Source organism: Cryptotermes secundus, unplaced genomic scaffold (genome assembly GCF_002891405.2).
Source record: "Cryptotermes secundus unplaced genomic scaffold, Csec_1.0 scaffold373, whole genome shotgun sequence".
Lineage (NCBI taxonomy): Eukaryota > Metazoa > Arthropoda > Insecta > Blattodea > Kalotermitidae > Cryptotermes > Cryptotermes secundus.
In genome coordinates, this window is record NW_019720165.1 from 836022 (window position 1) to 851521 (window position 15500).

At 41.9% G+C, this 15500-nt stretch overlaps 1 protein-coding gene across 1 annotated transcript in view; it reads right to left on the reverse strand.

Moving 5' to 3' along the window:
* Nucleotides 1-1633: 1633 nt before the first annotated feature.
* LOC111867309 overlaps nt 1634-15500 on the reverse strand; it is a 165003-nt gene continuing 151136 nt past the window's right edge. Inside the window, exons 3-7 of the mRNA XM_023857056.2 lie at nt 9736-9913; nt 7870-8012; nt 6170-6418; nt 4638-4815; nt 1634-1863 (exon numbers count right to left, since the gene is read on the reverse strand). Of these exons, the coding sequence (XP_023712824.1) occupies nt 4660-4815; nt 6170-6418; nt 7870-8012; nt 9736-9913 (726 nt within the window). The 3' untranslated portion in view covers nt 1634-1863; nt 4638-4659. The remainder of the gene's footprint in view (nt 1864-4637; nt 4816-6169; nt 6419-7869; nt 8013-9735; nt 9914-15500) is intronic.

Genomic DNA, 15500 nt, shown 5'->3' on the forward strand with positions numbered 1-15500 from the left:
TCCAACAGTACCACACAAAGGCAACATTCAGTTAGATGACGCAGTAGGGAAGACTGTGTACTTATAAAGCTGGTGTCCAAAAATAATGTAAGTAGAACAAGAATTTCTACCTTATAATTACATTTTAAAACACTGTGTGCATGCGTGGACTGCACGTACCCATACGGTGTCGCATGGCCACTTGGCTATACTTTAAAGGTCCCCATATGGTATTGCTAGGCTCTTAAAGGATAAAGAAGTACATCTGTTCCTAGTCTGGAAAAAAATGTGAACTTCTGAGGCTGACGGCTGTTGGCAAATATGTTTTTTCTCCTCATAGTCAAGAAAGATGAGAGATTTTAAAACACACAGCACACAAAAAATGCTACAAGGATTTTCCATCAGGTAGTTCTATGGCAGGTCTTGGAAGTCAAAAGATTAAACTTTAAGTCACAGAGAACTAGAAGTTATATGATACCAAATTCAGAAATACAGAAAAGAACTGTTTCAAATTGCTGTTTAAAAGTGAAGTACTTACTTGCTTTCGCATCATACTCCTTTCAAATTTTCACTATTCAATTATCCTATACTTAACATGTTTGATTTCCTGTCACTAGGTGTTTTCCTTGTTGAATAAAATAATATAAAACTGAATGGTGCATTAATTGGCATGACTGTAAAAACACATTCAACACTGTGTTGCATTGAGACCCATTTGTACTGTTTTTAAGTGTGCTGAAAAAGTTTGTGACACTTTCTCTATAACTTAATAATAAATGTAAAATTCATTCTGCAGATCTTATGGACATAAGGACTATGTGAGCGATTTAAAGGAGTCAAAATTAATAAGCATGGTAACAACTATTACTGCAACAACTTGCATTAAAATCATATGAATTTATGTACAACTGTACTGATTTCTGTTTCTGTTTTCATTTAAAGTGTTTTCTTTCACTCATGTAGTAACTATCTTGTTTATACAGTTACGTGTATCATTTCCATAGAATAACACTTGGCTCAGAATTTTAGGAGAGGCTTACTGTTGTAAGAGATGTTCTCTAACCTCACTCTGAAATTACATAAAATATGAGGGAGAGTCAGTAAACAGGTAACAAATGGGTATGAAACATAAAACATGTGATATTCAAACCTGGAAAAAACATTTGTTTCTCAACATATCCTCCATCAACACTGATACACTTGCCCATCGCTTTACCAGTGCATCAAAACCCACAGCCTAGAAGTCTTCTGACTGTTATCTCGGCCACTTCCGCACTTCTGTTTCAACCTCATCATCATTGAAACATTTCCCACCCAGTTGTCAACAAGTTTACACAACTGACAGCTCCCATCATAAACAAGAAAAATATTCTTATGAATATCCTTTGCATCAAGTCCTTTTGCACACAAAAAAAAACGCACAATAGAACATTGCTCTTCGTTAGTGCACTCCTCGAGCATGGTCACCATTTTGACTACTGAAACCAGCCTCTGAACATGCGCATGTGCATCTGCTACCTAGACCATCATGAAGATGGACTGTGCTGCTACCTAGTGACACACATAGAAAACCTACTGTGTCCACTACAGCTGTTTTACTTACACTTGTAACCAATTTACTGACTCTCTCTCATACTTCATGAATCACCTTATCCTAACAAAAATTAGTCTTTAAAAATGTATCAGAATTAGTCTGCACAATCACAAGATCCATACTTTGGTAACAAATTTGTGTTATTTCCACTCCCATCCAAAGAAAACTATTTTCATAGCTGCTTCACGTTGATCTTCATCAGCCATATCTCATGCAGGTTACATTTGTATATTCCAATGCATCATCCAGTTCCATATTTTCTTCACAGCCAACACAACTAGATTTCACACCTGGAAGTAAATAACCGGAAAATACTTTTTATGTTGGACTTTTCATTCTCACAGCGGGGATTATGAAGACTTCTATCTCCTGGGATATAACACTGTGCAGTCCTGTGGAAGTCAGCCAACATTTCAAAAAGATACGTCTTCTTTGCTGCCTGTTTCATGCTGATTTCTTTCTTGGCTTACTGTTTGATCCCCAAGAAGGAGGTGATACATTCCTCCAAAATATCAAGTGACTTTCACTGGACTGCATGGCATTATATCCCAGAGGGCAGAACTCTTCAATTGTTCTTATAATGGTAAAGATGTCCCTATGCTTAACTAATTAAGCACTACATCATGAAAATGTATGGGGGAGTGGATGTACAGATCCACATTTTCTTGACCTCGGCACTAGTTGGAGGTGAGTGTTCAGCTTTACACCCTGACCACTTTACTCCCAGGAAAGAGCTCCCAGTACCCACTGTATAGGAGGTTGGGTGAATCCCAGAGCTGGTCTGGATGACTGAAATTTCTTAACTCTACCGGGACTTGAACTCCAACCCCTCAGTCATCCAGCCCATAGCCAGTCGCTATACTGATTACACTATCCCAGCTCCTAAACTGTTCTTATATTTTCCATAATTAAAAAAACTGTGGACCAAGCAACATTTGCAAGAAGTACAGAACAAATATATGCATATTTAAGAATTTGTAAATTCTGTGCATTATTTAAAAAACTTATAGTATTAGTACCAGATATGTTTATGAGATAAGTGAAAATCAGTGTATTAAGAACTTGCTAGTTCCAAATATTTTTCGTTTAGTTTTCAGCAGATACCATGACTGATTCCTGGATTGTGAACTGGTTATCCTGTAACTTTTCAAGATATTCAACTGCCTGTCTTGGTAAATGTATGGCTATTGATTTAAAAGAGGCAATTACAATTTCATGGAACAGTCCTTTTACTCACCGTTCACTTTAATTTTGACAATTCTCACTGACCTCTGCACCTGTCATAGGATTATTGAATAGTTTAAGAATAACAGAATGTTATCTGAAAACATAGATCTTGAAAACATCACCCCTTCAAATCCTCATTTACTGCTATAAAAAGGATCTACATCCTCAGTAATGGTGAATGACTAAAGGCTTTACTCCCAGAGATTGTTTCCCTTGCTACCACACCCAGACCATCTCTGCAATCCATCCAGCAACCTGTTCAGTAGCTATAAGGTCCTCTCTCCCTCAGGGTAAAGGCAGCCAGACAGGGAAACTGGGTGGGAGGTGGGTGGGTGGGTGAGGGAGTGATGACCATTTCTCCCTCTTGACTCTAATGCCAATCACTATGTTTACATATTTCTCTATTTCTCTTCCTGAAGAGCCCAAACAGGTATAGCTTGTAGAATCTGAAGTTCTGACAAGAGTGGTTAAGAAGAATCTTATCTTCCAGCATATAACACCATGTAGTCTGTTGACTTTCAAGAGATTACACAGCATTATGCCAACTTCAGCGGATAGGGGGTGTCGCATGGTCAGCGCAATGAATTCCCATGGCCGTTAATCTCAGTTTTCTAGACCGGAGCCACTATTTTTTTAATTTTTAAATTTTTTAAAAATTTGGAAAAAGAAAAAGAACAGAAATTTTATAGACATTTTAACTTGAATCAAAGTTTTAATAAAAGTGCCCATTTTAGAAATCAAATTAACGCGTGTAGGTTAACAAAGATTTTATACATACAATTAGAAAGACTGGTGATTTTAAATTTTAAACTATGGGCAGTGTAGCAGCTACGTAAGAATTCACACCTGATGATGGCCATTTAGGGCCGAAACATGTAGTGTGGAGGAGGGAAAGAAGTAAGAACTACAATTAAATTGTTGCACTTAAGACGGTGTTTGTCTCATATATATTGTGTGAGTGTAACAGGATGCTCAAATATAATATTTCTCTATCCATTAGAATTATATGTCATATAAGGAATGGTGTGATTTATACAGGCTACATACAAGAAGTCTTATATTTACTCTTGGTACATTACAGCACCAAAATCTGTGTCAGAATACCAAAGTAATTCTATGAAAGATGAAAATAGCCTTTATCGACATGGAGAGGGTGTAAAGAAATACAAGGCAATGATGCATTATTTACAATATGGGAATGTTGTGGTCATTTAAGACTTGTGTCCAACTATTAAGCTTGCTTAATCATCACGGCAAGCAGTAGCTTAGTGGTTGAGGAGCTATGCTTCAAGCCGGAAGGTCGTAGGTTCAAGTCCCGATGAGGTCACCGAATGTTTTCCAGTTGACCTAATCCTTCCAGCTGCACTAGGCCCTGGGGTTTACTCAGCCTCTACCAGAAATGAGTACCAGGAATTAATTAAATAGTTTTCCTGGGGAGTAAAGCGCGGCCGGCGCGTAAGGCTGACAACCTTACCGCCATCTTTGAGCCGATTGTCTAGATAATGTGGGACCCTCAACGTCTCACAACCCTATGGGCCTTCATGACCTGTCACACGGATAGCTTTACTTTTACTTTACATATGAAGTAAAGTTTAAAATTATGCACCTCAATAGTGGTCTAATCAGACTGGACTAAACAAATGTGAAGTAATCACATTTGTTAACTTCACAGAAAATATTGACAGATCATTTCCAACGGCTTTCTTTTCCTATAAGTTTGTGTCTGTACACTGAACTCCATCCTCTGAAAAAAAAAATGTAACCAAAATGAGAGAAAGGATCATATTTCATTTCAGCAATACATATTAGGTGGAAATGGAATTTTAAAGAAACTTACAGATTCCATTACAAGGAGACACTCAAATATAAAAGTAGTTTTCATAATCTGCATATGATGACAAATTACTCAAACTTTTAGTGGGTGTCTCATTTTGCAGGGAGCTCTGTTGTGACGTGGCCGGTTGGCTCTGTCGAGAGGAGCAAGGGATAGATGGCAGCTCCGGAGTCCATGGACCCTGTAAGAGTGGGGGGAAAGTATTAGAAAACATGTAATGTGAACTGCATCATATAATTCGGCAAAAGGTTCATCTGAAGTTCAGGCATGCTCCAGGTTAGCCCGCAAGAGGTCACAAACTGTGTACAGTAGCAGTTCGGGCTTCATATCCCAACAAGTGAATCCTGAATGCTGATATGTAAAATTACCACTATGAAACAAGACAAAGAGAAGAAGAAGAGGAGGAGGAGAGACAATGGGGATGGTAGTAGTAGTAGTAGTAGTAGTAGTAGCAGCAGCACTAGCAACAATAAGCTACAATTGCTTTTGTCTTCTTTATCATAGCTTTGAGATGCAACTTTAATGTACTAACAACATAACAAAAAACACAAGCCCAATCTCAAAATATGCTTTATACTACTTCCAATCCCCAGTATTACTGAACGGATGGAATGAAGGTTATTAACAACCCTACATCAACAGCAGGTTTTATTTAGCATTGACTGATAAGAGGATAATCCTGTTTTGGGAAACTTAAGGGAGAGAGTGGAAGTGGCCATGGCCTTATTCAAGGTACTCTCCTGGAACTCACCAAGAGGGAACGATAAAACCACACAAAACCACAACCCATCTTCATGAGCCAGTCTGTCCTAAGAACATGGTGAAAGGGGGCAACTGCCCAGGGTCCCTGTGCTCAGTATCATGTCAAGATGTATCCTGAGTAATATGCGGGTTTGGTAATCTCAATTCATGAGCACTTAATACATCTACAGGGCCATGTCATAGCTAAGGCAGTCACTAGCACACCATCACAGAGGCTGTGTACTGGGACAGGTTTCTTTCCCTCTCTCCAAGCACTTTGGTTCTCCCATACCAAGTATCATTTTACCAATGCTCCATACTCATCTATCATACATGGCTGGTACAGTACGCCCATCTAAGGTCACAGTACCAAAAGATCCCACTTATAAATAATAATAATAAAAAAAACGGCCTATGTGCCTTGCTGATAGGGTTCTGGTAAACCCAGAGCTTCACTTTTCTGCAAGGCCTGGGTGCTTAAGTACCTGCACACCTTTTGCCATTGACTTTCGTTATGCCACCTGCACATCCTTACCTTTCTGTAAGCCTTTGGCTGTGGTACCCATCAGCCTAATCTTCCTGTTAGACGCTGGCTGGGTTACCTGCACTATCTATAAGCCCTTGGCTGTTGTGCCTGTGCAACCTTACAGTTTTGCAAGGCTCTGCCTGTGGTTCACATACACCCTTACCTCCCTCTATGGCTCTGGCTATAGAACCTGCAGACCCATCTTTCTGTAATGCATGGGCTATGACGTCCATTATCTCCATGGTTTGGGGAACCTGTGAATCTTTACCTTTCTACGAGGCCTGAAGTCAAGGTTACGTCTGATGAGGAAGTGGAACTCATTTGGGCTGGTCCAGCAGTGTTGCACACTGAGAGGGCAGTCATCAGGGTGCAATTTGCGTTGGTACTCCTGACTACGGCACACCTCATACAGAGAGAACTGTTCCACGCGTTCCTTACTGTTGTAGCAATTCAGAAGGATCTGTATCAGCTCATCCACTGTTGTGCGGTCTGAGATCAGCAGGCTCTTATACTGGGACTAAGGCAGAAGAGGTGGACATCACATGCATGTCATAGAAACTGCACTTTCTCTGGGCTCAAGCAGCAAATGATCACCATCATGACAATGTTTTGTTTTACTGTTTGATTGTGGGCTATCAAAACTCTTTTGAAAATGGACCATAAATCTTGATGACACTAATTTAAGCCGGTTTTGCCCTTATAAATTTGCATAAAATAAAAAACCTCCGTGATTTTAGTCCGCAAGTGGACTATACCGACCGAGCGACCGCCACTTGTCGGCGAAGTTAGTGCCAACTTTAAGAGGATAGAGAGTGTCGCTTGGTCAGCGTAACAAATTCCCACGGCTGTTAATTTCCGTTTTCTAGACCGGAGCCGCTACTTCCTTGAAATAGTTCCTCAATTATTCTCACAAGGCTGAGTGAACCCCGTTCCAGACCCACTACTCCTCAGAAAATCTGGTAGCGCCGGGAATCGAACCCGGACCTCTGGATCTGTAGCCAAGAACTCTGATCACTAGACCACAGAGGCGGCCGATTTGCATAAAATACTTTACAAAATTCTTTAAATATATTCCTGAACCCTGGTTCCTACTATTATATACTCAACACACCCATTTTAACAGACAAGAACAAATACATATTTTAATTCCCTTCCACTGAAATTTGCAGCCCAGAAATTCTTAAACATCAAGGGGGGCACACAATTTTTGGAACATGCTCCTGAAAAATCAGTTTTATTCTCTATTATTTTTCTTATGGATTTTGTGGTAGACAGTGTGGAACTGGGGCAGGTTTTCTCCGAGTACTTCGGTTTCCCCTGCCCATTCTCATTCCATCAACTGCTCCACATTCATCATCATCATCATCATCATCATCATCATCATCATCATCTACCATCCGGGGCCGGTACAATAGGCAACTTAGTGACTGACGTACCAGTCTCACGACACCACAATAAACTAAAGAAGATATTGAGAACACTGTGATACATAGGCTATAGAAAGCATACACTTTATTCCAAACAAAACATCACAGCTCTTATCGAAAGAAGAAAAAAAATCATTCTCTTTCCACATACTTCCAGTTTTGGTGGTAGGCAGTGCATTGGTAGCCACAACACAACGCCACTGGAGAAGAAGGAGGAGGAGGGAGGAGGGAAAGTTGTTTTCAATTTGAGTGACTTTTTCAAAAAGCACGGGATGTCAAAGAGTAAAATGATTAATGATGAATTGGAAACGATGTAGAAGTAAGCGGTCCTGGCCAATTTTAAACTACTGTCCCGGCATTTGTGTGGAAAGACTGAGGAAAACCACAAAAAAACCCTCAGCCAATATAATCAGTGACCGGACCGAGATTCGAACTGGGAACGTTCCGAATACAAGTCAGAAAGCATCACAGCCTGAGACAGCTTTCACGGTAGTTGCGTTCCTCAGGAGAGGAAACCCGAGAGCAGGTAGTTGCTTCTCACCCCAGACATCAGGACGCTGTCGTAGATCTTAACGAGGCCACCGCGTCGCGTCTGCAGCAAGAAACGGGAGTCACCGCGCGGGTGGCAGGACTGCAGCACCGCGGGACGGGCGTCCTCGTCCAGCACCAGAACAGTTCGCACTCCTGCAACACAGGACACGGGCGCTCACTACATGTAAATAAAATTACCATATCACTTCACGCAAAGTCCATGTTACTGTACAATTTTATGGTTTTATTGTTATATTATTAGAAGAAAAATATAAAATGACAACAGTGGGATAAGGCTCGTTCTTTTGATGCTGAGGTCTCACATCAGCCAATTGCACGCTTAGATTCTAAAGGGTTCTGACGATGGTGGATGACAAACAGAATTGCTGGGGTTTTGGACTTTCCCATCGTCCGAAATTCTAGATAATATGGGACACGACATTTCGGAAACTGGATCTGTTTCCGTCTTCAGGTGAGAAACGAAGACACCTACTCAGTTGGGCCCCTTAGAAAGAGCTGAGAAAGTGTCTTCCTTTCTCGCCTGGAGACAGAAACAGATCCCGTTTCCGAGAAATCGTGTCCTCTGTTACCTAGAATTCCGGACTATGGAAAATGTCCAAAACCCCAGTAATTCTATTGCACGAGCCCTGACGGGTATGAGGCTTATGAAGCACTGGTGAAATGAGTGGCAAGATAAAACTGTACCTACTTACTTACTTACTCATGGAACTGAGCCCTTCTTGAGAAGCCGCCAATTGTGCAGCCACTCAAGAATTTCCCAGCATTTTATGGAACCCGAAGGTTCATTACCGTGTTCATAAGAACCCTCCACTAGTCCCTACCATGAGCCAGATCAATCCAATCCATACCATCCCATCCTATCTCTCTAAGATCCATTTTATATTGTTCACGCACCTATGCCCTGATCTTCCCGGTGGTCGCTTTCCTTCTAGCTTTCCCACCAATATCCTATACGCATTCCTCGTCCCCTCCATTCGTGCTACATGCCCTGCCCACCCCACCCTCCTTGACTTTATCATTCTAATTACACTTGGAGAAGAGTACAAGTTATGAAGCTCCTCAATATGCAGTTTTCTCCAACCTCCTGTCACTTCATCTCTCTTCGGTCCAAATATTCTCCTCAACACCGTGTTCTCAAACACCCTCAGTCGATGTTCCTCCCTTAAAGTCAGAGACCAAGTTCCACACCCATACAGCACCACCGGAAAAATTATAGATTGTGTATTCTAATTTTAAAGTTTTGGGACAGCAGACGAGAAGACAAAAGGTTCTGGACTGAATGGTAGCAAGCATTACCCGAGTTCAATCTCCTCTTAATTTCGTCCTGGATCAACAAAACGAAAATTATTGCAATATGACATTATGTTATAAACTTGTACAGCCATTTAGAAACAAATTAAAAAATGGCTTCACAAATGTCAAAAAAGACTGACGCTATCGTGGCAGACGCCAGTTCCAACCCCGTCCACACCAAAGCTCGGCACTGAGTGAGTAATATCCATCCTACTTTCTTCTCCCATCTCCCAACCTACATCACAAACATTAATCCTACTGAATGGTTTCTTCATCTTCTACATCTATACGCGGCCCCTTTTCAAGGCACTTCCCCGACAAAATTCTGTATGTATTCCCTGCTCTTTCCATTATATTTACATGTCCAGTCCATAGTAGCCTCCTACATATCAGTGCCCAAACTATACTGTCCCTTGTGTAAGTCATTTCCTAACATTCTAAACCTCCCTTCCCAGATCCAAACGTTTTCCAGAACACTTGCAAAGATCACATATCACACGGGCACAAAGCAATTTAGGCGGCTGTGATACTGCCCCATTATCTTCGTTCGCCCCACCCTTACCAGCTTTTCTGACAGTGACCTCCATGGTGAGGTAGAAGAGGTTGGGGTCCCGGTGGCGCATCCGGTACTTGTTGAGTAGAGACGTCACCACCTCGCGACAGGACGTCTGGAACGTGATGCTGAGGGTTTTGTACTCGATGTCAGGGCGCAAACATCGGGCGTACACCTTGATGGTCGTCTGCAAGCATAAACACCAGCTGCTGTAGGAAAATTCGTACGAATTGTTTACCTGTAGTTAGCCAACCTCATGTATCCGCTACGAAAGGAGCTACACGCATGCTGTGCCCCTAGTTTAAAATTGCAGTACATGAAAGCCGCATTAGAGGCTGCTTTTGGTACCTGAAAATTAATAAAACAAATACACACAGAGAGGAAATAAAAAATAAAACTTAAGATTATAAAGACGGAAGGGAAACGAATAGCGATGGAAGTAAGAAAGACGGTAACACAGGAAGGACGAATTAGAGAGAGAAGGAACTGAAGGGAGAAAGTAAAGAACGAGAAACATAAAAACGAGAAATGGAGTACAGGAGGAGGGGATAATGAGAAAAGGAAGAATGAAAAGGGGACAGGAAATAAGAAACAAATAAATGAAAAATTAAATCAATAAAGGAGGAATTAAAAAGAAAACGTAGACAGCAAAATACTGGAAAGAATTAAAGAAACAAACACTAGAATGAAATGGAGAAATAAGATAGGGAAAAAAAAATTAAGAAAGGCGTAATTAAAGAATGGAACACAACTGGCAGAAAAGAAAAGCTAGGAAAAGGTGACTGGGAAAGGGAATATAGAAAAAAAGTGGCCTGTAGTCCGCAAGCGAACTATACCGACCGAGCGACCGCCGCTTGTCGGCGCAGTTAGTGCCAACTTTAGCGGATAGAGGGTGTCGCGTGGTCAGCGCAACGGATCCCCACGGCCGTTAATCTCGGTTTTCTAGACCGGAGCCGCTATTTCCTTGAAATACCTCCTCAAATATCCTCACGAGGTTGAGTGGATACCGTTCCAGACCAACTACTTCTCAGAAAATCTGGTAGTGCCGGGAATCGAACCCGAGACCTCTGGTCTGTAGCCATGAACTCTCACCACTAAACCACAGAGGCGGTGTGGGAGAAGGAATACAAACAAACAAACGAAATGAAACGAAAAACAAAAGTGCGAAGGCACAAAGAAACACAATCGCTGTCTCTATGCAATCTTTCCTTTTAAATAAAAAATTCTGGCACATTTCTTGACTTATCGATGCGGTCCCGATTCCGACTCCCAGGATTGTAAAGGTTCGGCCACACATGTTCGCTACGTTCGCTACGTACGCTGTGTACACTCTGCGACGCAGCTAACATAGGGAACATAGCATACGGAAGTCTGTGTGGCCAGTCACACTGCCAATAAAGGGAGATATTTTTCTGTTCGCATAGCGAACATAGCGTACGTAGCGTGCGTCGCGTACGTAGCGCTCTGTGTGGCCGAACCTTAACTGTGTTAGTATCTAACAAGCTCGTCCCCAATAGTTTTAATCATAACGACCCATTTGCACTGAAATGGAGCTGGAAGTAATTACACAGAACTCGGTCAATAATTACATCGGAATGGTCATCCAGAAGGTCAACAGTTTAAGCAGATTAACCTCGTGGTTCATAAGCTGCAACTCGGACAATGAGTGGCGGCACAACTGGTCCTTAGTTCCCGCAGACAAGTTTCCACTGAGTTCGGCTGAACGCGAAACAGAGTTGCAGTTGAATATGCAGGATGTTTAATGAAGACCTGGCCGATTTCAAGCACCTGCATTCCTAATGCTACTTTAGATGTAGTAATAAATCAAGTGTCATGTGTTATATACAGCTTTAGATTTGGCGGTAAAGCAGTAGTTCTCCTTTCCGTCGCAGACTGGCGCTACATTCCACGAGTTAAACTAAATATACTTGAAACATGTCAGGTGTTTATGAAACATCCTTTAATACAGACATCCCGGGTCTGGTCAAGTGGGATTTGTGGTGGACAAAGTGGAGCTGGGGTGGGTTTTCTCCGAGTACTTTGGTTTTCCCATGCCAATCTTCATTCCACCAAATTCTCCATCATCAATATCACTCCGGGGCAGGTACAATAGGCCAATCAGTGGCCGCCGTGCCGAGTGGACCCAGTTAGACTCTACACCCCACTAAGCGAATTGAAAAATTTAACTTCGCCGACAAGCAGCGGTCGCTCGGTTAGTATAGTTCGCTTGCGGACTACAGGCTACGGAGATGAATACATATTCAACCACACCAGTCTAGTATTTGACCTCACCTGATAAAACTGAATAGGATGCATGGGAGGAGGGCATCTGTCCTCCATTAGATTTTTTAAAACAACAAAATAGAAAAAAGACGGAAATATGTCGCATATTAATAACAACTGGAGGTATCTTTAAATGTGAGGCCATCCACGTTTCGCTACAGAGACCCAGATCTGTGTGGCGCTATGCAACAACGTTCTAAAGCTACTTAAACGTAACACTGTAAGCAATTTTTTTTTGCTGCGCTCATGTTAAGATGTGACGACAATTAAGGACAGTTAAGTGGAAAAGATGAAGGATAATGAGGCGGTGACCTATCTAGGCACTGTCAGAACGAAATAAGGAAATATAAGGAACTCGGAAATGTACGATGTCTGAAGGAAGTCACGTGCCAGAAAGTCATTATTTAGCGAAACGGCAAGGCCGCGCCATAGCTCAAGCGGTTAGTCGCTGGCTTCCCACTGCGGCGGCCCGGGTTCGATCCCGGGGCCTGATCAAGTGGGATTTGTGGTGGACAAAGTGATGCTGGGGCAGGTTTTCTCTGAGTACTTCGGTTTCCCCTGCCAATCTTCATTCCGCCAATTGCTCCACAATCACCCTCACCTATCAACTGGGACTGGTACAATAGGCCAGAAGTGGCCGCAGTACAAGGGACTTAGCCTCACCCCACTAACAATAAAAAAAAATAGCGAAACGGCAGCACACTCTTACCTCATGAAATCGAATATGGAAACTGACAACCATACAAATGTTACAGATTCAGACAGTGACATGACCTCTGACAATAAGAAGGGAAACAACACTTATGTGTCTGGAAACCTGAATTTTGTATACATCCCGCAGACACTAAAGAACACTGGACTCTCCGAAACATGCGCCCTGTTAACTGTTGATAGTCACCGGTCGGGCCACTGTAACTGCAAACGTTGATCCTAGAGCTATACTTGGTTAATAGAAAAAGGTGAAGTTGTCCCTGTGCTTCGTCAATCAAGCACTACGTCACGAAGATATATTTGAGAGTGGAAGGGCATAAGAACGACTGGCGAAATAATGTTCACAATGAAAACTCGTTGTTCTTGGGAAAACGACATGTCTGTCACGCAATAAACAAAACTATACTGCAGACGTCGTATGACCGATACAAGACAGATGGCGTTTCTACTCGTTGTTAGTACTCATACAGTACCATCTAGCGGTAGGAGATATAATTATATTAACTGCAATACAATTTATAACAACTTTTAATTGCCCCCAGTCATTTTTCTCTACTTTCTTACATTTTCTTACGATATGTTAAAGAAATAGAATTGATAATTACTCTGATGCAAGATATCCTAATTTAAATCAAACTGGGAGCGGAAAGGAGACACCCTCGGCTTTTGGGAGTGTAAAGAGAGAAGAATATTACGAAACTGCACCAATGGACTTGTGAGTTCCGTATCTAGACTTTCACGCAGCATGCCTCACTCAACCTCTGCTTCCCTGCAGACACAAAGCGTTTCAGTATCAACGAATACTGTGAACAGTTATGTGGCTAAAGCCTCCCCCAAATTTATGAGCTAACATACTTTCTGTTTGCATTTGCTACGCACTGATAACTCAGTCGTTCCCGCACTGCTAAACAATCTTCCCAGCAACAGAAGAAGGTAACGTGATCTCCAGCTCTTAGGAAATCACAGTACTCGGAGCTCACCGAAAAAACTACGTCAAAGTCATAACGATAACTGTACTTCTTTGACATCATATTTATTTCCAGCAGGTTTCAAAGTTTACGACAATTCAGTATCTTTTTGTGTCAAGTGACTACTGTGCCCCTCTTACATAAACATTAATTACAGTCGGGGATTCCCGTTAAAATTACAAAGGCACATCAACAACTGCATGCACTATAGCCACAATCTGGCAACAACGCTACAAATATAATGTACCAGACCGCATATAATATATTTAAAACCGATTACGAATAATACAATGCATCAGGAGTAATACTGTATTAAATAAAAACATTTCTTTTACAACACATTTTCTCGAACAGACTTGTATTCGGGAGCTGCTCTGTTCGAATCTTGAATCTTGGCCGGGACACCTGATTTCCTAACTTATTTTCGTACTTTTCCTCAGTCCCGTCAGGCAAATTCCGGGACAGTACGTCGATTAGGCCACGATTGCTCTCTTGCCAAATCCTGTCCAATTCAGCCACCTTTCACCGTACCATTCGACCCTACATAGCATCCACAACCAGACTCGTGAAATGGACAGCAAAATAATCAACTGCCATTTTCTAATGACTTTGTTTTTTTTTTCTTAGCACTACAGCCCCAGTGCGCCTAGGCCTACCTCCATGAACTTCTCTCTTCATTTCGCTTTTCTAGATCTTACACATTCGGTAGGACTCCTTGGGCGGGTGATCACCTCGTCGCAAGGCCTCTACCTGTACACAAACACAGAAAAACGCACACACACAAACTAAACATCCATGCCCTGAACACACGATCCCGGTTTCCAAGCGAGCGAAGACAGTACATGCCTTAGACCGCTCGGCTACCGTGACCTATGCCTCAAAATATAACAGACTTCAATTAATTTACTTTCAATATTATTCTTAAACTGATATAATTTTGATTTTCTACATCATGTTCACTCACAAATCGCTTCCTCCTGAACACGTGTTGCGTAATTCATCGTATGTCAACAACGGCGTTTATACGAGCATATTTCAGTTGAGATAAACATGTACTGTACAGTCTGGTCCACAATAAAAACACTTGTTTTGATGTAACAGCGCATAACAATCTACTACAGGAATTCCGTTAAGCAACCACAGTTTTGTTTCTGTATCCAGTTTAGTCTACCGCGGTAGGCGGTTTCTTGCTTCTGCAGTTGCTAATTTGTATATACACGGAAAGATTCAATGGCTTCCTCAGAATAGAGTAATGATTGCTGGGTTCAGGGCTCCAGTTAGATCCCAGATCAGTTTTATAACTGTCTTCTTCGACAGATTTGAGGAACAGACTCTTTGATCTGTTACAATTCGGAACTAATTTCTATTTCTGAAGAGTACCAAGCTTTTTTTTTTTTAGACACTACGGTGACGCGGGGCCACTGTGACCAGATCACAATTTTCTATGTAAATACTGTTTTAAGTTCAGGGACGATAAGGACAACTTGGGTTTTGATGCATCCCAACAACAGCAGCGGTTCCCCTAACCTCTGAATTCCCCTAAGTCTTTGTTCTCGCTAACGCGGTGCACTTCAGCAGTGTTGCCATCATGAGTAAGTATTCCAGTATAGGAAACTGCTTTGAAACGCCGAAACACATGTGCAATATGTTTACATGACGCTGGAAGTACGATGAACCCCACGAATGAGAGGCTCTTCTAGGAAGTAGGGAACGGCTGCTTCAGATTAACAGCAAATCTGCCTACGGGAACATGGGCGGAAAAGTAGCAGTGAAATGAGTCTTTGTAAGTAGGACCTTTTTGTTGGAGAGTCT